This window comes from Pangasianodon hypophthalmus, chromosome 4 (genome assembly GCF_027358585.1).
Source record: "Pangasianodon hypophthalmus isolate fPanHyp1 chromosome 4, fPanHyp1.pri, whole genome shotgun sequence".
In the NCBI taxonomy this organism is placed as follows: domain Eukaryota; kingdom Metazoa; phylum Chordata; class Actinopteri; order Siluriformes; family Pangasiidae; genus Pangasianodon; species Pangasianodon hypophthalmus.
Window position 1 is genome coordinate 27,853,720 of NC_069713.1, and position 26,627 is coordinate 27,880,346.

General features: G+C 38.0%; 2 protein-coding genes and 1 non-coding gene across 5 annotated transcripts in view; 1 reads left to right on the forward strand and 2 right to left on the reverse strand.

Annotated features, from left to right (window-relative positions):
• Positions 1–788: 788 nt before the first annotated feature.
• tmem125b (transmembrane protein 125b) lies at positions 789–7,081 on the reverse strand. The gene is made up of 2 exons (XM_053233806.1): positions 6,559–7,081; positions 789–6,351 (listed from the first exon to the last, which is right to left on the reverse strand). Exon 2 carries the CDS (start codon positions 5,865–5,867, stop codon positions 5,262–5,264), a length of 606 nt encoding a protein of 201 aa, XP_053089781.1. The 5' UTR covers positions 5,868–6,351; positions 6,559–7,081; the 3' UTR covers positions 789–5,261.
• Positions 7,082–7,246: 165 nt separating this feature from the next.
• The window catches only part of cfap57 (cilia and flagella associated protein 57), a 34,555-nt gene continuing 15,174 nt past the window's right edge, over positions 7,247–26,627 (reverse strand). The window contains exons 13-22 of one of the 3 annotated variants that reach the window (XM_034303292.2): positions 26,270–26,363; positions 25,135–25,325; positions 23,488–23,661; positions 23,238–23,396; positions 22,493–22,636; positions 12,641–12,757; positions 10,580–10,714; positions 10,343–10,486; positions 8,466–8,598; positions 7,247–7,657 (exon numbers count right to left, since the gene is read on the reverse strand). In XM_034303292.2, coding sequence (XP_034159183.2) covers positions 7,476–7,657; positions 8,466–8,598; positions 10,343–10,486; positions 10,580–10,714; positions 12,641–12,757; positions 22,493–22,636; positions 23,238–23,396; positions 23,488–23,661; positions 25,135–25,325; positions 26,270–26,363 — 1,473 coding nt within the window. In that variant the 3' untranslated portion in view covers positions 7,247–7,475. The other 2 variants (XM_034303293.2, XM_034303295.2) reach the window with 2 other exon arrangements.
• LOC113540738 (U6 spliceosomal RNA) lies at positions 11,610–11,716 on the forward strand. Its single transcript, XR_003404108.3, has one exon. It is a non-coding gene; the product is annotated as a U6 spliceosomal RNA (small nuclear RNA).

Genomic DNA, 26,627 nt, shown 5'->3' on the forward strand with positions numbered 1-26,627 from the left:
AGTGAAACATACGACATAAATGTTTTTCCCGACTAACTGGATTTTCATGAACATCACATCCTGTTGGGAAAATGCTCCAGTGAACAATTTATGAATACATTTTTCAGGAAAAGAGGCCCAATGGGATTGGTGGATTAAAATAATGATGTGATGGTTTGCACATGGTACTCTAACATGATACGGGATGCAGAACACCTTTAGCTACAGACATTGTGATACTGGAAGGCACCAAACATAAAACCCACTACTATAGATGCTCTTTTTGCACCTGAGTGAAATCAAAAATGAAAAAATTAAGGTTCTTTATGCCACAGACAAAATATGCAAAAACATTTTTTGTCCAAAGGAGTTGCCCTTTTTGTCCATTCTATTGCCTGTAAGTACTATCTGATCCAACAGGGCAAAACATGGAGTGATGCTCAGGCTTACTGCCAAACCAACCACACCGATTTGCTAAAATCTATAGCAATGATGACATGGTACAAGCTCAGAACTAAGCACAGAGACAAAAGTTTATTTCCAGTGCTTGAATTGGACTCGACAATGACTGGTGCTTGTCCTTTGAAAAGGCACCACGCGGAAGTATGATAAAGTGGGTTTCCCCAGAGCCTAACAACTGACATGGACATCAAGAGTGTGGTCTGAAAGGCCCCAGTGGTTGGTTTGATAATTCATCTTTTATTTCCTATTATAAGATTACAATAAACCAAATATATGATTATTAAACACACTTATAGACATTTTTACTAATTTCAAATAGAATGAAATAGTCCTGTTCTATTGGTAGATAATTTTTCTCATTTTAACATTTATTTCTAGAAGCAAAATTTTCTGCTAATATAATACGAAACTTTTAGGACTTCTACAAACATACTGAATAATCTTCTTTTTGATTTATAATATAAGTATATAGAATTATTATATATATAAAGTCATGCCCTGTGGGAATGCTAGTATGTTAACATCATGGTGCTGAACATAGCAATGTCATAAAACATTTGAGTAATCCATAAAGAAGACAACAAACTAGCACAACTGACCTTTATCAGCTTAGTACAGACCATTACATGAGTTTAGAATAAGCTGCTGTTGAATTCTGGATTGTGATTGGTCAATGACAGTGACAATTTATTTATATAGCACAATTAATTACAACTTCCGTTGACCAATGTGCTTTCCAGCAAGTCATCAAAAACAGAAAAACACACAACAACAAACAGAAAGGTTATAAAAACATACAAATATCCCATCAGCCATACACTTTAGAAAATAAAAATGTCTTAAGCCTGGACTTAAAAATATTAAGAGAAGAAGCTTGTCTAATAGGTAGTGGTAAGGCGTTCCAAAGCCTGGGGGCCGCAATACAGAAAGCACGATCTCCCCTACACTTAAGCCTCGACTTAGGGGTAAACAATAGATCCTGGTTGGAAGATCGAAGGGATCTAGTGGTTTGATACTCTGTCAATAACTCACAGAGATAAGTAGGGGCCAAACCATTTAGAGATTTGTAAACGAGGAGCAAAATTTTAAAATCCACTCTAAAACAAACAGGCAGCCAGTGTAGTGAGTGTAGAATAGGAGTAATATGCTCCCTTTTTTTAACCCCACTCAGGAGCCGGGCCGCAGCATTTTGAACAAGCTACAAATGGGATAAAGCTGTCTGGCTAATCCCAAAATAAAGTGAGTTGCAGTAGTCCAGCCTAGATGAAATAAAAATGTGAATTACTTTTTCAAAATCTTTAAAAGAGAGAAAAGGCTTTGCTTTAGAAAGCAAATGCAGCTGAAAAAAGCAAGCAATCATCAAAACAACCATCATCAAAAATAAAACCCAGGTTTTTTTACCCATGGTTTCAAGCACAAAGACATCCCACCCAAATCCAATTTCGTGGAATTTGAAACTGAGAGGCACTAAAAACAATAATTTCAGTTTTCTTTTCATTGAAAACTAAAAAATTTAATGAAAGCCAAGCCTTCACTTCCGCCAAACTTGCCATAAGAAACTCAAGACCCGCAGAATTGCGTTTGACAGGCAAATAAACCTGGGTGTCATCCGCATAACAGTGAAATGACAAACCATGTTTTCTAAAAATCGAGCCAAGAGGGAGCATATAGTGAGAAAAGAGCAAAGGAGCCAAAATAGAACCCTGGGGAACCCCACAGGGCAAAAAACTTTTTAATCATTTGGAAACTTAGGATACTATATAATTGTGTACTATAATATTGTTGCAGGTTATGCAAGTGGAATTTTTGCCCATTCTTGCTTGATACAAGACAGCTGCTCCAACAGTCCGTGGTCACTATTGTCTGATTCTCCTCTTCATACGTTGCGCCATACATTTTCAATAGGAGACAGATCTGGACTGCTGGCAGGCCAGTCATGCACACACACTCTGTGCCTATGAAGCCACGCTGTTGTAGCGCATGCAGAATGAGGCCTGGCACTGTCTTGCTGAAATAACCATGGTCTTCCCGTGCCATGGACACTGATGCACCTCCATACCATGACAGATGTTGGCTTTTGCACCTTTCACTGAAAACAGTCTGGATGGTCCATTTCGTCTTTCAACTCATCCATTTCAACTTGAAAAACATTTTTTGCCGAAAACAAGCTGAAACGTGGACTCCTCTGACCACAGCACACATTTCCACTGTCTTTCGGTCCATCTGAGATGAGCTCCGTCCCAGAGAACTTGGAGGCGTTTCTACATAGAATTGATATATGGCTTTCTCCTTGCATAAAAGAGTTTCAGGTTGCATTTCTTGATGTGGCGGCGGACTGTGTTAAGTGACAATGTTCTCTCACAAAGTTTGGCACAAAGTGGTGAGCCACAACACATCTTTGCTTTCAAAGACTGAGCCTTTGGTGGATGCTCCTTTTATATCCAATCATGATACTCTCACCTGTTACCAATTCACCTGCTTATTGTGTAATGTTTCAAAACAGTGTAACTTGAATATTTCATAAACCTTTCACTTTTATTTTGCCCTGTCCCAACTTTGTTTGAGTGTGCTGCTAGCATCAAATTCAAAATTTGTTTATATTTGCAAAATACAATCAAGTTGGTCAGCCAAAACATTAAAAGTAATTTCTTTGTACTTTTGTCAGTTAAATAAAGGTTCAAATGAATTTATAAATTGCAGATTATTATTTTTATTGCATTTTAGAAAACAGCCCAACTTTTCTGGAAATGGGGTTTGTATTTGTTACTTACTGTTTTATTAAAAGAAATTCAAATAAACAAAATATAATGTTGATGTTGTTTCGGCTGCTCCCATTAGGGGTCGCCACAGCAGATCACCTTCCATTGTCCAGATATTGATTTAGCACAGGTTTTACCCCAGATGCCCTTCCTGGCGCAGCCCTTCCTGGCGCAGCCCTTCCTGGCGCAGCCCTTCCTGGCGCAGCCCTCCCCATTTATCAGGGCTCAAACCCACGAGCCTGAGATCAATAGTCCCATGCTATACCAACTGAGCTAGCTGGACACCTTAAACAAAACATTTATCCATCCATCCATTTTCTCTACAGGTTATCCTACACAGGGTCACGGGGAGCCTGGAGCCTATCTCAGGGGACTTGGGGCACAAGGCGGGGGGCACCCTAGATGGGGTGCCAACCCACCGCAGGGCACAATCGCACACATATTCACACACGTATTCACTCACTACGGACAATTTAGAGATGCCACTCAGCCTACAGTGCATGTCTTTGGACTGGGGGAGGAAACCAGAGTACCAGGAGGAAACCCCTGATGCATGGAGAGAACATGCAAACTCACAGGGTGGAGGCGTTAAAAAAATGAATAAGAAGAAGAAGAAGAAGAAGAAGAAAATCGTTTTGTTTTGATTTGCACATTTCAAGTGTGGGTTATTGGAATTTTTTTTCTCCTTAGGCTAAAGGTTAATTTAGTTTATTTTTCTGCTTTTTTTACTCATCATTTCAAGTTTATTGTCTGAATTTTTTAATCATAGTTTATTTTTATTCAAAAGCTGAATAGAAATATTCTTTAAAACAAAAAAAGGGAAAAAATTTATTCTATTCAGCTGATATACAATTTCATATTGGAAAATACTGAAATCCAGGAAAACTGGTCTATTTTTAATTTTGTTTCCATTAGTGTGACTCCAAAAACAAGAAATGTCTTTTATAATATAGAATAAAATTTTATTTAACTAAGATTTTATTCCATCTAGCATTATAACCATAACTTAGTTTTTCTGCTATAAAAATAAGACTTCTGCTTGATAAATTGCTAACTTCCTTTGCAAAAGATTCAGTGAATAAGAGGTGTGTAACGGGCATAAAATCATTTTTAAATAAAATTCTCTTTAAAACAAATATTTTGACATGCAGTGGTTATTCTATTACATTTTCCTGTAATAAATTTCCAAATAATAACTGATAAAACAGCCAAACTGGTAAACAGACAATTTTACACATGCACACAATGCAGTTATGGGGTTACTGTTACTGTCAGTGTGTTGTACTGTGATTTCTTAGCAAGCGAAATATACTGAATTGTCTGAATTTTAATTAGATATTTAGATCCTCTAGTTTCACATAGCTGATGTTAGAGAATGTTACCTAGATAAAGTTAGCTAGTTAGCCATCTGTGTAGATGTTTCATGCTAATGCTAATAAAAGACTTCATTATTTGAAAAGTTAAAGGTATTCTGTATTAACTTATATTCTGTGTTGCTTCAGTCTTTACTTGTTTGTTAACTTTTTGATTGCTAAATTAAATAAACTAATTTGCACACAGTATTCTTGCTTGGGGTATTTTTCCCCACAGAGTTTGTATTTGTGTTTGAAACATGACGCAGTTGAACTGGCACAGACCAGGTGTAGACAAGGAAGGGGATGTCAATAGGACTGCAATGATCTTGCAATGTTTTTACAATAAAAAATAAATTACTTGTCTGTTGTGCACCTGCAACACATTTATCAAACCAACAAACGAATTTAAATATGACAGTGTGTATAAAATGTGAGAAATGTGTCATTTGATCCTCCAGTCTGATGGTACAGTATGATCATGGTGTATGTGAAATGAGTGATTGTGTAAATCAAACACCATCCAACACTCTTTGACAGTTACACTTGATTTTGCAAACTCTTCTTCTCCTCTAGCAGTAAGCCTACGTGACTGGACTGAAGAGGATTTGCTACTTATCAGAGGTTCTTCTTCTGTTCTAAATAACAAATTTGACTCAGTTTTGACTTGCTAAAACTGAAATCCTCAGCTTTTTATTTCCATTCTTTTTCATATCAGACCAGCTTGACTCGACGCAGAGTCTCTCCACATGTGACTCCTCTGTCCTGTCACTGTGTACACCCTCACCCTTCTCCGTATCCTCCTCCTTCTCCTCTCTCTTCTTTCCCACACATACTTCATTGCTCCATACGTCACCACGCTCAGCACCACAGCGCCACCACAAGACAAGAGAAGTGTCCCTGTGAGCAGCATGTTTGACGAGGCCAAGCACAGCAGCACTGTGGCGCCACCGAGCATCAGCGCCAGGCCAATGGCTAGCAGCAGTGACGGATCGACGCTTCCACCGCTGCGGAGCTGCACGATGCGTCTCCGACTGCGCACACAGCCCATGTCCTGCACAGCTGAGCTAAGCAACTGCTTGAGCACAAGTACGAGGGCCAGGATGCAGAGGACAGAGCCCACGGTCAGGCGCCACACAGCCGAGGACGCCGCCGCAGAGCTTGCTGAAGACAGGAGCACCACACCGCCTGTCCCAAGGCCGAGCACCAGGGCAACAGAGAAGGAGTAGCATAGCAGAGAGATGCATGGCTCACCGAACCACCACAGTTCCACCGGATCCTCAACATCCTGCTGCAGGAACATGAGCCCAGGCATCTTATAACTGGTTCACACACCTCAAACTGTGGGATTAGGAGCAGACATTAGAGTAGAGTTACATGTGGACTTAAACAAAAAGTCACTTCAGGACCTCATTTCTCATCTTCATCATTTATAATAATTTGTAATATGTTACAGTAAAATACTGAGTGATTGAGAAGTTTAATGAAGCAGGGTTAACATTACATATAACAGCACACCCGGAAGTGTTTTATTCCTCTTATATCACAGCAATGTACCAACAATTAAATAATTTTATTTATTAAAGAACAACATTTATATGTTACATTTAATGTTGTGGAACATCCATGAAACAAGTTGGTTCCTGTTCTCACTTACGTTCTAGCAGCTATAAATATTCCTTCACCAGCCTCTTTTTTCTCTCTCTTGAAGTTAATAAAAGAAAAAGTTAAGGAAGTATAAAAAAAAACATGCAGCTTGTCATGTTACCAAGAAACCGGAAAGCGTGAAGTCCTCTGTCCTGTAGATGTCGGAAAAATGATAATGTATTATAGAACAAGCACATTAATAAAAACCTATGATTTGCAGCTGCACTACAGTCAGAGCTACTGTTATAGAAATTAATCAACATCTTCTGACCAATCAGAATCGAGAACCCAACTGCACTCTGATACAATTGCATGTAGCTAAATGTGATTTTTCATTTCTTATTATAGTGTCTCCTCACCTTCTGACATTCCTTCTTCAGACTGGTCATTCGTTCTAGTCCATTTCCTCTTCATTAGAATCCAAGAAATTTCCATACATTGGGATTTTATCTATACAGTGAGGTGTTTTATCTAAATTCCTGCATTTATAGGTTAAGTAAAAAAGATTAAATCCACTTTGAATTATTTATTATTTTAAATTCAGAGTTAAACCCGTCTTGTTTTCTTCAGGACCATCCATGATATATATGTCACCGCCTCTCTCTCATGGTCCGTGAACAGTGATCACACACAAACAAACACACACACACACACACACACACACAGAGATGGCTTTCAGGGCTGCAGGACGGCAGTATGGTCATGGAGTAGCAGTGAGATCTGACAGGGCATTGTAGGAAACACAATAGACCACGTGGAAGAAGACGCTGCATTCTGGATTGGCCTCGCTGTCAAACTGTGCACATAAAGGCCATTTTGTCAGTGTGGCGATGATGTCATCCACATGATTTAATCTTCTCTCCGACAACAGAGCCAGGGCTTACACTGGTAACCATGACATCACTAATTCTAACATCACTCGTAGTCTGAAATAGCACTTTAACACACTGATCTTCTCGAAATGACGCAGATTATTCTGAAACACGTTCACACACACTTTATATATAAGAACAAATGTTACACAAAACCAAGGACACAAACAAGGACTAGTATCAGACTTCATTTTATTTAAGTGTGTGTATGTGGTGTGAAGAGTGTCTATGTGGTGTGAGGAGAGGAGTATGTATGTTCTGTAATAAGTGTGTATATGGAGTGGGTGTGTGGTGTAATGAGTGTATATGTGGTGTGAAGAGTGTTTGTGTGGTGTAATGAGCGTGTATGTGGTGTGAAGAGTGTGTACGTGCTGTAACGAATGTGTATGTGGTATGAAGAGGGTTTATGTGGTCAGGGCTGGTAGTTTGATGTTGCTTGGCAGGACGAAGCTTTGATCCTGACCTTGACCTTGACCTTGACCTAGCATTTCCTGCCTCAGCCGCTGGATCTCGAGGCGTTGCTGCTCGATGATGCGCTCAGCCTCGCCCTCAAAGTTCAGCCGTGACGCCGCTGAGGATGGCGCTGCTGGAATAAACAGAAAACTGATTTATACAGGATGAAAGATTAAATAAATATGCCAAAGCACTGAATTATGGATTCTGACTGGTCAGAAAGTGTTGATTAATTTTCTATAACAGCAGCTCTGACAGTAATGCAGCTGCAAATCACAGGTTAATTTAGGATTACTGCGCTCATTCACTACCATTATACGAACAAACGCAATATGTTATAACAATATGTTATTGTTTCTATTTTAACAGCTCATTCACAGGGACTTGTACGGCAGACACTCCACTGATAATAAACAGATTGAAAAATGTGTGCAATTGTTGATATGGTGAGGTTTTCTGTAATTTATTTAACATTTGAATTGAATTGAATTTATGGAAGGAGTCTCCAGTGCCAGGACTTTGTAACAGTCAGAGGTAAAGCTGTAACTTTCCGTTTTCCGACATCTTCAGGACAGAGGAGTTTACGTTTTGTGGTTTCTCAGTAACATGACAAGCTGTTTTTTATTAACTTCAATAGAGAGAAAAAAGAGAGGCTGGTGAGAGAACAACTGTTTATAGATGTTATCACGTAAGTGACAACAGGAACTAACTCGTTTCAAGTATATTCCACAACATGTAACTATAAGTGGATAAAAAGTACAAAGTGAAGGTTAATTTTAAAAGCTTGTAATCATTGGCCAATCGATGTAGTATAAGAGGAATAAAAAACTTCATGATGTACAGTTATAGGAAATAATCAACTTGATGATAACGGCAACTCAGTGGTTTATGTATAAATATTATTTATAATAACAGATGTTAAGTCATCCTCTGTGACTCACGCTTGATGTACGTGGCACTCTTGGACTTATTCTTATTGAAGCCACTCTGGGTTTCGTAGTCATGGATCTGTGCTCGCATCAGCCTCAGCTCCATCCGCAAATCATTAATCTCTTTAATAAGGGAGACGTTCTCCTACAGCAAACATGCACAAGCAGAAGAGGTTATGTGTACAGTTAGGGACATAAGTTTCATATGCCTTGCAGGATCTGCAAAATGTTAATAATTTAAAAAATAAATAAATAAAAGGGATCATAAAAATTGCATTTTGTTTTTTATTTAGTATTATATGATGTTGAGGTCCATCACAGTTTCACAGTTAGGACAACTGAGGGACCTTCAGAGGCTACACAAGATATTTATATGTTTCCCAGAAAAAAAAAATTGAATTTTTCATAATGTTCAAAATTGTTCAAAAACTGTTCAAAATTGTACACCCCTCTGGCTCTTAATGTAACGTGTTGCCTTCTTGAGAATCAATGATTGTTTGTAATAGTTGTGTATGAGTCCCTCAGTTGTCCTAAGTGTGAAAATATGGATCTCAACATCTTATCGCCGCTGTTGGAAAGGGGTCAAATATGCAGAAGATGAAGGAAAAGCAAAGAATGTGCAGGACCTGGAGGATTTTTCTGTAGAACAATGGGCAGTTTAACTGCTCAGGACAAGAGACTCATGAACAACTATCACAAAACAGTCGCTGATCATCCAGGTAACAACACAGTATTAAGAATCAAGCGTATGTAAACTTTTGAACTGGTTCATTTGTGTAAATTCAGTTATTAGTTTGTCTTGTGGACTATATGTAAACATCTGCTTTGTGAAATAGCTTATTCAGGGCAGTACTAAATAAAAAACAAAATGCAATTTTTATGATCCCTCTTATTTTATTTTTAATTATTAACAATTTGCTGATTCTGCAAGGCGTATGTAAATGTACATGTTGTTCATGTTCAGTTCACTAGGATGTGTTTTTAGATTTAGATTTTTTTAGCAATACAAATGAAAAATGTATGTCAAAATACACAATACAGTATATTAGCAATAAACTTGTTTTTTTTTAATTGATCCCAGAAAGCCCATTCCCTAATGCTAGTTTTTAATAGTGACTACTTTTAATATTTTTTTATATTTTGTTGAGCAAATTGAAACAAGAACATTAAAGATTTTTGTTGGAAAAAAGATCTTATTATTGTTCCAGTATGGCACATGTAGGGCTGCAAAAAATTGAGAAATCAATTGATCAACTTAAACCTGGCTTATAAATGAGAATGCCTGTAGCAAACATTGCTATACAGGAACTGTTGAGGCTCAGTTGTTAGAGTTCTAATGTCTCTATGTACATTTAATGAGAGGTTGTATATGACTGGATAAGATGAAACCACAGCTGTTAGTTTTTCATCCATTTTTGCAGGAACTAACTGCAGGTAGGAACTAAAGTTGTGAGCAAGGAACTGAAGAAACACTGGACCACACATGCCGTAGGATTGGTCTGAGGAATAGTTCAAGACAATTGCTTGGATTTTTTTGCTTATTTACAGCATCACACCTAATTTGCAATTGATAAAATCTCAGTTTAAATGCACTTGGCTCTGAAATCTGTGTACTCTGTGTCATGCACGTATGTAGAAAATGAACACTTTGTCAGTTGCTAGTGTGAACATAGGGTTAGATTATTTCCTGCCTAAATTGTAAGTCACTTGGTTTATTCACCTCCACCTTCTGTGTGTTCATAGCAGTTTCCTCCTGTTCAGCAATGACACACGCAAACACTACTTAAGTAAAAGTAAGCGCCCTCTTGTGGAACATTCGCGACATTAAAAATGAGTTAGCGAGTTACACACCAGGTCATTAACGGGTTTTGCATGAAGTGAAACCCAACCTTCATGAGCTTGATGTTTTTTGCTTCATGCACTTTGATGTCCTTTGCTAGTCTCCTTTTGAGCGAGTCCATGTTCCTCTCCATGTGCTCCCTCTGCCTGCTGTACTCTCGCTGGACATCAGCGTCCACTCCCACTATCTCCACCTGTCACAGTCATCATACTCAGTCAGGTGTGAACATACCAGGCTCTGTGTGTGTGTGTGTGTGTGTGTGTGTGTGTGTATGTATCCATCTCACCACATCTGACTGCTGGACATAGCGTTCATAGATCTCTCGAATGCTCTCCTTCAGCTTCTTAGGTTCCTGGATGAAGCCCACACAGTTGTGAAGATCGGTCTTAAACCTGTGCAGTACAGCTTCTACATCTCTGATCTGAGAGGAAAGGAATTTAAATTCAAAATAATTACCTGACTCATCAAAAATATATTCATGATAACAATCCTGACATTGATATTTTACGGATCATTAAGAGCAGATCGCAGGAAACAAACAAATTTGACAGTTATACTAAACATGCAGAATAATTTCAGTTAAAAAAGTTAGAAATATGACAGAAATGCTCAGAAATAGCAAACTCAAATACACTGATCCGTTTACATTCACCAAACAAGCATCTCAAGCGTCTCTGTCTAGCCAAAAATATTGATCCTATGAGAAATAACCTTTTTATTCCATCACTTAAACAGAGATACCACGTGTCAATATTTTTTATTGGTTAAAAGTCACAAGTGCTGTAAGAATTGAACATTTGGTTTAAAGTTTTAAAATGGCAGGTGTGTGGTGAAGTTCATCTCTGTCCTAGTGGTAAACTGTGGTACAACACACCAGAGTCTTATACTAATGTACGCGCAGAAATAGAGTGGCGTATTTAGAGATGGCGCATGCACAGTAGGAACAAGTGGAAAAATGTGGGGGTTTTTCACTTTATTTGTGCCAGTTTTGTCAGGGAAATAGGTTTATTTTGTGTTATTCCAGCCAAAGAGTATTCACGCCATTTTGTTGGAATTTAACATCCATTTTAAATCTGTGTTTGTTTCTGGTTTGCGAAAAACTCCTATCATGCACCAAGGCAGAGACATTAAATGTAAAACCTAAGAATTTTTACGTATTTATTAGTTATTTAATTTGGGCAATTATTATTTTTGTACATACATGTAGCATGTGTGTGTTCAAGCCTGTTCCAGAGTGTCCTTTATTTTTTGTTCATGAACAAGAAACATTGTGAGAGGCCACCATCTTTATAACGGACTTCTGAGATATTTTGTTTGTGATAGCGTTAGCAGCACGTATACTAATATGGGTACAATACAGAGAAGATTAGCATGGCCCCGGTGCAAGGATGACATGCAAAATCGTGACGCGTTACCATGGTTCCACTATTGCTTTAATCCTAACCCTGGTTCTATCTCTAATAACACTAACTGTATTAGCATTAACTCAAGATCTAACATCAAACAAAAGAGTGAATCATTAACATACCTTAGCAGCTCTACTAACTTTAACCCTAAAAACCTTAAAATATGTACTCTTGTGAAAAAAAAAAATAAATTTACCCACACAGGTCAGAATGAGCAAGACATCATACAAATAATCCAGTGAGGAAAAAAAAATCTAATGACAAACAGACAGAAGTTAAAAGCTGAAACACTAAAAAAAGTAATACTTTATGCACTGGGGTATTCTGCCATTACTACCCCAAGCACAACAAGGTTTCATGGTTACATCACCAAAATTTTGGTTTGGCTCTTACATTCATATTTACCGCTACTTAAAATTAGCTATTTCTGCTGTACACCAGATGTGAGTCCTCTAACAGCAACAATTTCACAACAGTTGTACAGTCCAACATGGTAAAATATTCATAATGATAATAGTAATTACAATATATCTGCAAGCAGCAATCTGCAGGGTTCAAGCACTCTTCACCAACAGCACCCCCACTGACCAGTTCTTGCCAAGTTAGAACACTAAAGAGTTGAAAGATGAACCTAAATTTCATGACGGTCGTGTAGTGCTAAGCCTGTGAAATGCCTGCTAAACGCTGATTGGCCGATAGCAGCCATGCTTTTAAGAAACCCAGTCATCCATAGAAGTCCACTTACAGATAAGCGCAACATCAAATTTCAGTCACAGTTAAAATGGGATTCAGATACCGGTGAATGTCCCAAAAAAAAAATCACATGCAACCGCACTGGTCCAGATGTTTAAAAAAAGGCATTCGATGTCACTCAACATCTTTCTGAAAATAGCTTTACTATTATATTAACGACAATAATAATGAGAAACGCCCATACTAACCCTCTGCATCTCTTTCTGCCTCTCCTTATCCGTGGCTTTGAGCTTCAGCTTCAGCTCAGTAATGGTAAGCTCCAGCTGAGTGCTCTTCTTACGGAACTGTTCCAATTCAGCCTCCATCTGAAACAACGGCATCCTCTGATCAGACAGTCATAAATACCAAGCGCTTGTTATACTGTATTAGTGTGCAATAATAATTTCAAAATAAACTATTTATATAGAAAAGCTAATTTCCAATCAGTGCTTCACATAAAAGAACAAACAAATCATATAAAATGTATAATATACATTAATATACAGTATATCTAATGAAGAGATTCAATCCTAAACAGGAATTTTGTGATGTTGCCAATTTTTCAAATGTTATAGAAGCTGCTGTCAATCACAAGAAAAATGAGTATTTCAGTTACACTCTTATATGAAATAGTTTATACTCTACACAGCCATCTTTTTATTCAAACACATTAGTGATCTAATTTCAAATCAGCCATATTAATGTCCTCCACACTGTTCACTTTTTCTGAGTCTTTAGATAAGAGTCTTTATCTAATAAGAACTTCATTTATTAACACATTTATTTCTTCATTACTGAACTTGCATTTCCTCTTCAGTCCAGACTACACTGTCAGAAAAAAAGGTATGGTTGGGGTCCGTTTGTGAACAGTTAGGGTACAACTGCTGTGGTTGTACCCTCACTGGGTCATAGTTACATATTAAGGTACTAATATGTAGCATTTAGGGGTAAATAAGGTACAAATATGTTTCCAACTGTCAAAGGGGCCATGTCTGTACCATTTAATCCCCAAACAAAGGTACAATCACTTGTGTGACCAAAAGGTTGACAGGAGGATGCCAAACCCTGCAAGTGCATGAAATGGTAAACGGTTATTTTAAACTTAGGCAACATATAGTTATTCACAGTGATCTCAACAATTCAATGAACACATAATTGGCAATCACCCAAAATTAATTCAACATACATGTCTTATAGCAAAATAGCTCATAGCAAAATAGTGGTTGTTGGTTATATGCAAGAGGTTGACCAAAAAAAAATAAAAAATACTTAACAGCCCATATCTTCACTGACTGTGTCACTGGTTCTGAAAAGCACACAAGCACTTGATTAACCTTCTAATGTTTATATTTAGAGCATCGAGACAATAGCTTTTACACATAAAGCAAATGTATTAACTTAAATTACAAAGAAAATTAAAGCTGCAAGCAGCAATTCTGGGGGCCAATCACCCAGGCCTGATGAGCCACACATTCACAGACATGCTACAATTGCTGCCTAAGCAATCACAGGAAAGCAGAGCCATAACTTTATGCAAAGGGATTCAAGAGTGATTTGTAGTTTCACTCATGATGTGTATGTTTTGACCACGGACACTGGTGGAATTCTCTGACTGTAGGAGGAAAGGTCTAGATGAACAAATGGGCAGAAGGGTGGCAAATGTGGTGAAGATTGGACAAAATTTGGAGGAGTAGCAAAAATGGCAGTTAGATATAAGCATTTTTAGCATGTTATTGTTACTTTTGACCAGTAGGTGGTGCTGGCACGAAATTTGTTGCGCAAGCCTCAATTCTTGTTTGGCGGCTTCGTAGTCACATTCATTGGCCCATTACGGACAAACCATATGGAATATTCAAAATTCTTTTGATAACTTTTGTGAGGCTTACTCTGAAGATGACGTTTGCCAAATTTGGTCCTCTCACCAAAATACTTGACTAGGTAAATATGTTGGCCTGACAAAACCAACATATTGTGTTCATATTTAAGCTTATTACTATTATTTATTATGAGACCAGAAATGTTGATAGTAAGGAGTATAACATAACTTGACACGGCGTCTTAAAAATGCGGTGCTCGTGCGCAAGACCCTGAAAAAGTAGTGAGACGCGGCACAACAGTCAAAGATCCTACGCATGTTTGCATAGAAAAGAATTCAAAACCAGTGCGTTTTGTGTGAACTGGCCTTTATATCCACCAAATGTGAGTCTCAATACAGATCACAGACTTCAAAATTCAGTTCCCCTGACTTTTCTAACTACTCTGACCATGTTCACACCGGACGCAAGCGTTGATGAACACCCCGTTCCTCTTTTTAACGCGTCTCCAAGTCAGTCTGAAATTGAATGGTTTATAAATATCATCCGTGTGAACTGACTGATATGAATTTTATTCTGTATATTTAAATATCTCCTGGCCGTTACACAAAACGCAGCTCATGAAGTTTCTAGTCTCTGATGAACTTATTTAAATAATTTAATAATTGCTTTTAACCATATGTGTACGGAGTTATTATAAATGTATTTTTCTAAATTAGCCAATTAAGTCAACTTTTTATACTAATGAATTTCCACTGTAAAAGAAAAAAAAGATACAAAGTCATTCATTTTAATATTGCTGAGATCTAGCCTCAAGCTCACGCTGATCGATCTTTCCTTTCTTTCAGAGAATGAGGTGGATGGGGAAACAACAGAGTGTGGCCTCACAGAGAACATGATATCATACTTATCTGAAGGATCCTTTAAAAAACCAGCCAAATTGAACAATTTTATACGTGACATGAAGGAAGTGGTAACAATAACTCTAGAACCAGTACAACCAGAAAGCAATCAGCAGCCTTCAACTACAGAAATGTAAGTATAACACTGAGTATTATGTATTATACATATGTCTTATTGTGATTGGTATATTGGTGACCATATGAATATGTCACAGTAGAAAAATGTTCACCTTAGTGGCTAATCATTAGTTTTACTAGTAATGCAAGTTCTTAACTACCCCATCCTCACTGCAGAAATGCAACAAGTGGCAGAATGAATACTGGTTTTGTCATTCCACCATTTCCCATAGATCTTCAGACCAGACTCGATAACAAAGAAATATGTCTGAAATCCCCCAAGGACAGACAAAAAATCATTACGGTTCTCCATTAAGCCATGAATGAAAACACAATATAAGTCAGTATTGTGCATAATTTGTAATTTGTTCACCATTGCTTCACTTATATAAATTCAAAGTATTTATGGTGCTTTATAAGTATTTAAAATAAAATATAAGTATTTTATTTTATATCATAGGAGTTTCTAAGGGCCAACTGGTTTTAATTTAATCTTTCAGGTATCCCACCAACGCAGAATATGTGCAAGTTGATAAAGCACTTATTGCAAAATACTCTTTCCTTAAGGATTGGGAAGGGAATGGCTATCTAAGATACAAGGTCTGTTAGACTTTACATATTGTGAAAGGACCCTACCAGTGAAAATAGGAGTTAGTTAAGATCACTGACCCATGGATGATATGTTCTCAGATATCGTTCACATCTCAGAAGTTCTAATTCACTGAAATTGGTGGATTGTTTTTATATACGTTGTAAAAACTGGAGTTTGAAAGGTCACAATCTCTCGGCTGTAGTCCCTGATCTAGACTATTTTTAACCTTTGTTTGTGTTAGCACACGTGGCACCAGTCCCTCAAATGCAAATTCAAAGCAGAGTGTGCACCTCTGGTTCTTGATGATTGTCAGGAATCTGCCCCTCACGGACCAAGCACTGTGTGTAGAAGCGCTCAGCAAGCATACAGCCTGCAGTGCCGAAGTGTGCACTTCTGTGTTGTCATGTCTTTGTTCACATTGCAACATGCGTATTTGTTTTGATTCATGTCCTGTCTCCGCTCTTGTATTGTTATTGGTTGTCTCCAGAATGTGTCATGATTAGTTTTGCCTGTAGGCATCCCAAGCCTTGTCCCTGCCACCCACCTGACCCCAGCCAGCCTGTCACTGACCCACCACCTGCTTCTTGCCAGTATGCCCCATGTCTCCTTCCTAGCTCCTCTAGAAAAAGTCCACATAATGGACAAAGCCTGCCTCTGGACCTTGGGTTTTACCCAGGGGGGCCGGACTGCCACGGGGAAGTACTTGTAGGCGCTTCAGGAGAAGCACACATGGGGGGATCTGTCAGGAATCTCCCTCTTGTGGACCGAGTGCTGTGTGCAGAAGCTCTCAGCATGTTTTGGATTATCCTTGCCATAGCTGTTTGTAGATCACCTGATCTTTGCCTGTTTACGAGTTTTGATTCATATTTTGGATTTGTCTGCCTGCCTCTCAATAAATATGCTTTTACTGCATAAGTCTCAACTCGCTGTACATGACAATGATGAGGTAAGAAAGAGTTAGGAGAAGTTTGGGCACAAGAGTGTGAGACTGGCTGAAGAAACTCCAAGAGCCTGTCACAGTTCTATGTCAGGAGTAAGTATATTCCTGTAGTTTAACATATCTGAGTAATTGAATTAGGGCTACATGATTATGACAAAAATCATAATTGTCGAATATTTCCCGTGATATTGTAATTGTGATTATTAATTTTGATTAACAGAATTTACATTAAAATACTTTTTTGTGGTAGACAACTGCATGCCAAATTCTTTATGTAGATTACACATCCAAATTGGTTCATAGAGCATGCTGTTTAAAAGCAGGGCATAATGTGTCTTTAGTCACTAACATTGCTTTGGTCAAAAATAGCGAACACCAAATGGGTTAAACTGTTGCATCCAATTTTCTTGTTCACCGGCCATTAAAGTCAAAATGTTGCTATGTTTATCATTATGTCAGTCATCGCAGTTTCATCAGTGACTCTCACATGGAATTATAGTTTAGCAGATTCACTCCCGCATTTAAATGCAGTTGTCACTCCTGAAACTTTGCAGAGTGTACATGGCTGGTGGTTCTCTTAGCGGCATGAAAAAACTTTTATTGAAATTGTGAATATACTGTATTATATATGGAAAGCAAGCAAAGAACGCTCACCGAAGCTGTCAATCACTTCAGTTCAGCACAAGCTCGCAGAGCTCTGCACTCTCGCGAAACTCCTGTTATAATCAGTGAAGCTGACTACACTGCATAATGAATTTCTTATTTACATCATGTCTACACTTTGTTGGTTATAATGAGAGGATTCGTGAAAGTGCAGAACTCAGTCAGTGAGCTCGCACTGAACAAAACTGTAAATGAAAATGCAAAACTCTTCCATTTTGAGCAGATTTCTTCTGCAAAGTGACTCATTTAATTGCCTCTGATAGGCCATTGCATTCATGCGCTCTACAGACATGTCTGTGATTGGCTACAAAACTGCATTATAAGTAGTAACCTTTGATGCGATGGGAGTAAATCTAAATATAATAATTTCACAATCACAGCAGCTGTAGTCACGATTATTTTTCCAATTAATTGTGCAGCCCTAAACTGATTATCACTCTTTGTGATCACAAAAATGTAAGGTCAGATGTGTTTGTGCATTTGAGTTTGAACAAATATATGTGCATTCAATATTAGAAACACAGACTGCACAGAGATAGAACTAGAGGGAAATGGCAATGAAAGGGACAACAAAGAATATTGTTAAAATATTAGTTTTAAGACTGTTTTGATCCTTTTAATAGTTAATGTCAATGAGTAAATTTCCCTTTCTGTCAACTACTTTCAGTTGTGTGATGAAGTTGACCGAATCTATTCACTAACTATCAGCTTAAGCCAGCACTTCAAGGAGGGCTTTACCAGTATTGTGCCAAAGGTGCTTGAACATGCTCAAAGAAATATTCCATTGGCCAAAATCTATAAAGAAGCAAGAGAAGAGATGCTTGCAGAAGATCTACCAGGTATTGACATACAACATAGCAGTTTAGTGCTAATCTGTATCTGAGTTTTCTAAGGATTTTGATAGTTTTGTGCATTAAAAGTATAGTTATTCATTTCTACTTTCTATTTGTTGAATATTTAGTTCCCCTATTTAAGGGCTGCGCTTAGTGTCCATACATCCTTGAGAAACTCTGATTGGGAGCTCATGGACCTGACACAGCCTAATTAATTAAACAACGCTTCCTTAACCAACTAGTCACTCAAACTTTCAGCCAATTAGTCAATTATGAAAATAGGCTGTTTTGCAGAGCCCTAGAATGATGTTATAAGCTTTGTCTTACTTGTACAAGTCATCTCTATTAAAAATTTTTTACTTAAAGAATTTATCAGCAACAGCATGAACTGTTGGTAAATCATATGTTAATTTTCTGCTCAGGTTTGCCCTTTCATTTGCAAGTTGTTTTCATTGGTCAAAAATGTTTTCCATACATTTTAATCAACATTTTTTGATATTTCCAGTTAATTAATTTTGTGCAAATTGCTGAAACGTGACTAACAATAAGTAAAGGAAACCACTTACGGAGGATATGAATGAATATGAAAATAGTCTATTTATTAATATTAAAGAAATGATTGAAGATTAATTTTTTGGTATAACAGATTCTGACTTCTGTGCATCACTGATCCTGCTGCCCCACATCTTTTTAGGAGCAAACTGAGAACTTAATCACATTGGGAGTGGTATGCAACTATCGGTAAACTGTCACTCTATGATACTATGATTAATATAAGTCTGGTTATGCAGTTCTGATAGATGTTGTATTATTTTAATGTTTTAATGATAGATGTTTAACATTTTCTTTTCTTTTCAGTGTGACGCTGATACTACATACCAAACGATACAGGTGATAGAAACTGTTTGGAAAATGGTATGCAGGGGAATTGTATTTGAAGAAGGGATAATTGCAGCCTTCAGTGCTTTCTTTGTTTTCATCTTGGCATACCTACCCTACATGGCATACCACCCAACCCTGCAGCATACCATAGCAAAGATTACTGAGGTGGGTGAAAGTTCAGGTGAAAGTTATCCCTCCAATAACTTTCACCTGAATAATTAATATCATATGCTGAATATGCCACGACCATTTCGATGCAGAAGGTATAGAAGAAAAACCCTCACCATAATGAAACTAATTCAACATTTTGGTCTGGTTGCTTCCTAACCATGAACCCAATTTCAGCATCACTTGTGGATTGAATGACTGCAAGTCATCTTTTACAATATATTCATCCTGCACTAGCATAGCGCTGCACTCGCTATTGCATGGCAACACACACAGAAATTAAAGAAAAATTCAGAGAGGATGATTTTGTTTTAAGAACCCCAGAGGTATATCAGTACCATCTGACGTGTATTGAAAACGCTGAGGATAAAAGAATGTATGGTGTACACAATCATTTCCCATTTAATGAACTGAAGTATTTTGATGCGACAAAGGCATTTCCTCCTAATGTAATGCATGATTTATTAGAGAGAGTTATTCCTCTTACAGAGCGCTAGTTCTGAGCTGGGCTTACAAAGAAAAACATATTACTATTCAAGAGGTAAATGAAGAACTTTCAACTGGTCAAAATGACAAGAAAACATTCCAATATTTGCTATTGGGCGGAACCCCATGTGCCATTAAAAATGGCAAGATCCTAAAAAGAAACCACTTTTGGGAAGCTGATAATACTATCCCAGAATTGTGCAAAAGTTTGCTCTAATAACTGTACTGGTATTGGAATGTTTTCTTGTTGCCCCAAAGGTTAAAGGGAGAACCTAGCAATGTTAGATGTACTTCTTTGCAAGTTTCTGACAGAACTAACAGATGTTTTTTTGGGGTGTAGTCACACCCAAGTGTCATTTGATTCACTATTCAAGACTGATATTAATGTATGGATCTTTGCATTCACTTTGGAAGCAAAACATCATTATTTTAAGACTGTTGTAAGTATCTGCTGAAACTGTATTAATATAGCCAAAACTTTAAGTGAGAGGCACCAAATGAGACAACGTTGGGAGTTTTCCCCACATAATATTCTTGATGAATTTGTGATAGTGTTAGGTAGGAGTATAGAGATGCCGTTTTCATCACTCCCATTAGACCTACAGAAAATTCTTACTAGTATACATAGAAATGAGGATTCATCCAGCGTGTTTCAGAAATGACTATTAACAGCATGAAATATTCTTTAAAATTTGATTATGTCCATGCAGAGGAAATTCTATTCTTCCAAATTAAATATATTTTAAATATCAATACCATATGGCTTCTGTGCAGTAACCTTTTAATCACTATCTCTTATGCTTCACTCTTCCATGCAAACACAGTCAAAGTTGAATGGAGTATAATTAAACCAGGGCAAGAGATGGACTTTCAGGCCCTGGACACATACTCTGTCAATGATAAATTGTTTGTAATTCTCAAAAATGTATAAAACGTACAGGTAAAATGAAATGTGTATACTGTTTTTGAAAAAGTGAAACTGCTCAATATATGTATATGTATCCTACTATATTGATGATACATTGTGATACGATGTTTAAAATGTACATCCTGCAAAAAATGTGCACAAAAATGAGAGAATGTAACATTTATAATGTTATTTAATAAATTGTGATGGAATAGCATTTTGGCCTTTTTAATATGCTGTATGGAGTACACATTTGCCATCATGAGGTACAAATGGCTTGTCACTGGGGCAGTACCCTTAAAAGGACAAATCTGCACCATTTATAAAGGTATATTATGGTACCATAGCACTTTTCCAATTTTGATGACACTGTGGTTGATCAGTTCCACTATACTCTTTAAACCACAGTTTGCACCTAATGCAGAGCATTTAATGCACATGTCTAAGACACAGTTGGAATATTAAACATATACATCGATCAGCCATAACATTATGACCACCTGCCTAATATCGTGTTGGTCCCCCCTTTTGCTGCCAAAACAGCCCTGTCCCGTCAAGGCATGGACTCCATTAGATCCCTGAAGGTGTGCTGTGGTATCTGGCATAAAGACGTTAACAGCAGATCCTTTAAGTCCTGTAAGTTGCGAGGGTGGTTCCTCCATGGATCGGACTTGATGGCCAACACACCCCACAGATGTTCGATTGGATTGAGATCTGGGAAATTTGGAGGCCAAGTCAACACCTTCAACTCTTTGTCATGTTCCTCGAACTATTCCTGAACAGTTTTTACAGTGTGGCAGGGCGCACTATCCTGCCGAAAGAGGTCACTTCCATTAGGGAATACTGTTGCCATGAAAGGGTGTACCTGGTCTGCAATGTTTAGGTAGGTGGTATGTGTCAAAATAACATCCACATGAATGCCAGGACCCAAAGTTTCCCAGCAGAACATTGCCCAGAGGCATCACACTGCCTCCACCAGCTTGTGTTCTTACTGTGTTCATAGTGCATCCTGGTGCCATCTCTTCCCCAGGTAAACGATGCACACGCACCGGCCATCCACATGATGTAAAAGAAAATGTGATTTATCGGACCAGGCCACCTTCTTCCATTGCTCCGTGGTCCAGTTCTGGTGCTTACCTGTCCATTGTAGGCACTTTTGGCAGTGGACAGGGGTCAGCAGGGGGCACTCTGACAGGTCTGTGGCTACACAACCCCCATACGCAGCAAGCTGCGATGCACTGTGTGTTCTGACACCTCTCTATCATAGGCAGCTTTAACTTTTCAGCAATTTGTGCTACAATAGCTCTTCTGTGGGATCAGACCAGACGGACTAGCCTTCGCTCCCCATGCGCATCAGTGAATCTTGGGCGCTCATGACCCTGTTGCTAGTTCACCGGTTGTCCTTCCTTGGACCACTTTTGATAGGTACTAACCACTGCGTACCGGGAACACCCCACAACACCTGCCGTTTTAAAGATGCTCTGACCCAGTCATCTAGTCATCACAGTTTGGCCGTTGTCAAATTCTTTCTAATCCTTACGCTTTGCCCATTTTTCCTGCTTCCAACACATCAACTTCGAGAACCGACTGGTCACTTGCTGCCTAATATATCTCAACCCTTGACCGGTGCTATTGTAACGAGATAATCAATATTATTCACTTCACCTGTCAGTGGTCATAATGTTATGGCTGATCGGTGAATATCATACATACTGTATATCTTCCCCTGTGTGTAGGTGTAAAACTATAATCCTCACCTCATGGACCTGTTCCTTCATCTCCTTCACTTCATTCTCTCGTGGCTCAATTTGCTTCTTCAGCTCACTGACTTTGTAATCCAGCACGAATTTGAACTTCTCCAGCTCCTCGTTCTTCTTCTTAAGATCATAGATGCGGTTTTCCTACAGAGAAAAGAACAGATGTCCACTTATATTATTTACAGGTATTCTCTTCATTATTATTCCCCAGATTATTGAAGAAATATTTCTGAGTTGTACAGATATCATACCATACCATTTATCTACATATCTATCTACATACACTCTTAACATTTTAACATAATATAATTGGGGGGGGGGGGGGGGGGGGGGGAGAATGATGCATAAAAAAAGCATAAACAGTGAAAAATACAGTTAAGTTCAATCATAAATTAAAAAACAATTTTTTTAAAAGGTGTCTATTTTTGTAAAAGGTTTCTCCAAACTTGCTAGACATTACAAAAAAAAAACAAAAAACAAAGAAATACACTACTTATCTAAACTTTTTATACACATTATGTTAAAATAAAAATAACAAATTCCCAATATTAAAGCTTAATAGATCACCCATTGCATATTGTTTAGATTAGATTGCCCTTTTTGATGAAGGGTGCCAATATTTATGGAGTTGACTGATTTTTTTTCCTAAAGAGGATATTGTAAATCTCAGAGACAAACTGATCTTTACACAAATCCTTCTCCCTAATGTTCTGTTTAGTAATGAAAGACTCATTTTGAGCTCCACCTTGTCCTGGATGGTCTCGTCTCTCTCCTGGATCTCCCTCTTCAGTCCCATGATGTCCTTCTCCAGAGCCTTGATGACACCATGCAGCTTCTGCTGCTCCACCTTCAGCTTCTCGATGTCCAGGTTGCGGTTGTCAATCTCCCTCTGCAGGCTGGTGAACTGCAGCGACACATTCACACGTTAATCCATCCTACATGGAGCATGTGAACTAGAAATCCGGGTGGGGTGATATGTTAGCATGGCTGCACACCTTCTTCTTCATGACTCTCGTCTCTCCATTGAGCTTCAAGTTGGTCTCCTTTTCCTCCCAGAGCTTGCGTTCGTATTTGACACGGATGTCGTGGAGCTCGAGATCGCTGTCTTCCTCTATCTGCTTCTTTATTTCCTCAAACTCTCGCAACTGCTGCTGAGACTCATCCTGACACTGACGAGACAAGATGAAAATAAGCGTGTAAATCTTAGGCTTCATGATTCTTAAGGCAATGATTTAATATTTGACTTTACAGATGCTACAAAATGATTCGATTCAATTCGATTTAGCATGCTCCAATCGATAAGTTACCAATTTTGTTCAGAATATGGGGTAGGCCTACACTTAATAATGTAGAGAAGCAATATTTTAAAAGTTATATATATATATATTTCTTACACACAAGTTCTCTGTCCTTTTTTGATAATAATTGGTTTATGATTGTTGCCTCGATTTGTTTCATTCGTTGCCTTTTAAATCAATGCATCGATCTAAATCGTCCAGTCATTACACCACTAATAAAAACACTACACACTACATTTTTCAAAGCAAAAACCTACTAAAATTGCACATTTTAATATACTCATGTCTGACAGTAAGGCTTTGAAGAATAGGAAACAACTATGGACCCTTGCTGACCCATCAGGCACTGTCCACATGTATATAGAAATTTGAAAACATAGTTTTGACCCCTGTTTTAATAAGGAAATTCCCGTCCACATGACCAGCATTGAAATGCAAAATGATTTAAAAACGCTCATGACAAACATGAAGATTCATATGAGCGGACTGATGATGAGATGGAGCTACTGCTTAATGTTACACTTGAATACAGTGTTGTCTCTGGTCTTATCCCTCCATCCACAGTGCGGTTTGTGCCACCAAATTGAAATTAAACCACAAACACATTATCAAGTAAGAAATTACAGAGCACAAAGAAGCAACCTGATCAGCAGCCATGATAAACAAAGTCCTAGCACAAAGTCACAACACATGCGAAACACACACAACAGCCATGCGCAGGTTCACACTGTGATGTCAGCGTTTTCAAAAACAACATTCCCGTCCACATGAAAACAGAGATATTTTAAGATTCTCTACCTTGCAGGGTATTTTTTTCAGCGACCCAAAATGCTGGTTTCATGTAAACAGGCTACCCCTATATGTGTGGATGGGGCTTAAGTGTAGGCACCCTATTTAGTGCACTAGATGTCAAATTATCATACTTCAGAATACATGTATGCTCCTAACATGTATTAAATGTTGATTACTGTATTCCTATTTTTTTTTGTCACCCAAATTCTCAAACCACACCCAGTTTTTCAGTGACGATCTATAAGCATGTACTAAACTTCACCTTGCAGCCGAACAATGGAGCATTATTTATGGGAGCTGCTACATTGCAAGGATCAGAAAGTCAGAAGTTATTTGGGTGATAATATCTTTCCAGTTTGTAGTTGACTTTTTTAAACACGTACTATGCCTGCTATTTTAATGAGATGCAAAAAAAAAAAAAAAACCTGTGAGCTAGTTTAAGAGCTGCAGAATTAATCCCAAACAAAAGAAATAAACAATAATAATGTGGGTGGGGCCAAGTCAAAAAAAAAGAAAACAGAAGGTAAGGGTTCTGCAGTACGACTTCCTTACCTGGCCCAGCTCGAGCACCTTCTCCTGCAGCTTGGCCTCATAGAACTGCGTCATGTCCTCCAGGGCACGCAGACGGCCATCCTCCAGATCGTGCAGCTTCTCCTCATAGCTCTCCTGCATCTTCTGCAATTTCAGCTGCATCTCCTGGTGCTTCTCGTACTCCAGCATCAGCTTCTGGTTGTTGGTGGATTCTGAGAGCAAATTCATCTCCAATCTCATATTTTCATAGTTCACAAAGTGTTAAAACACAACATGGTTTCGCTTATTATTAATATTATGTTGACGTAGCAGGAAAAGGGGCAGAGCCATCAGAGGCCACAGCAGTTTGGCTTTCTTTTAAAAGGCTGATGCACACAAATGTAAACTGAATGTTTTTGTCCTTCAAAGTGAAAAGTTTAGAGTGTGGGCGGTTTCTGTGGAGGCTGCTAATGATGTGAGGTACCAGTAATTTCTGCTGGAGGTCCTTTTAAAACTTGATAACCCTACAAAATGTAGAACCCTTGAGATCTTCACTTTTACTAGAAAATTTTTTTCCTTTCATAAAGGGTTTTCAAGTCAAATAACAAACCAAATCAAGAACCATTAATAACCAGTATTAATTAAAGACAACCCTTTAAGAAAAATCCTTTTTTTCTAACAGTGTATGTATTAATAGGGTAAATGTGCAGTTCAAACTCCAAATTTGTTGTTGGGTTAATTTCTAAATTTGCATTTAGGCTCCAGAAACTTTTTTTTACAAAGTTGACTTTTCTCTGAGGTATAAATTTGAGGTTGCACACATTCTGTTGTTGGGTTCTATGTTGCACACATGTACCATTTTACTGTCAGGAATCCTATCTGATAGGGAAACCTTCTGTTGTTGGCTTCCACATAGAACCTTAAAGAGTTCCCTTAGAGGAACAACCTAAGAATCCTTAAGGGATGTATAAACATCCAACTAGTATGGAATACTACAATGTTTATTTCTGTATGCTTTTTTATAAATCTGAAAAAAATAAAAATGGCTTCGGAATTTAAGCAGACGTTTCAGGTTTAAAAAAATAATTTCTGTAAGCTCTAAAGCCCAGGCTCGACGTTAAAGTATAAACAAGTTGCTGTAGTAAGCACACAGCTGACCTGTAGTGAGTGTATTTACCCAGATCGTGCTGCTCTTTAGCGTATTTCTCTGTAATGTCCTTTAGCGCTCCCTGGTGTGTGACCTCCTGCTTCTCCTTCTCCGATTTCAGCACCTGCAATGTGAGATATATACAGCTCAAATCTTGTTTATTTTCCAACATGCATCAAGATATAACTGTTTTTCATTGCATTACATTATTTCAATATTGTTTTTTCAATACATTAAAAACAGACAAAATCTAAAATGGTTATATTATACGTTTTATTTAAAGGGTGACACTATGGTTATTTTAACATGGCACACTCCCAACACGCTTTGTAACAGTCAGACGTAAAGCTGTAACTTTTCCGACATCTGCTCAAAAATATGCCACCCC

Coding starts and splice junctions, on each gene's coding strand:
- tmem125b (XM_053233806.1), bottom strand. CDS start 5,867: ATGCCTGGGCTCATGTTCCTGCAGCAGGATGTTGAGGATCCGGTGGAA.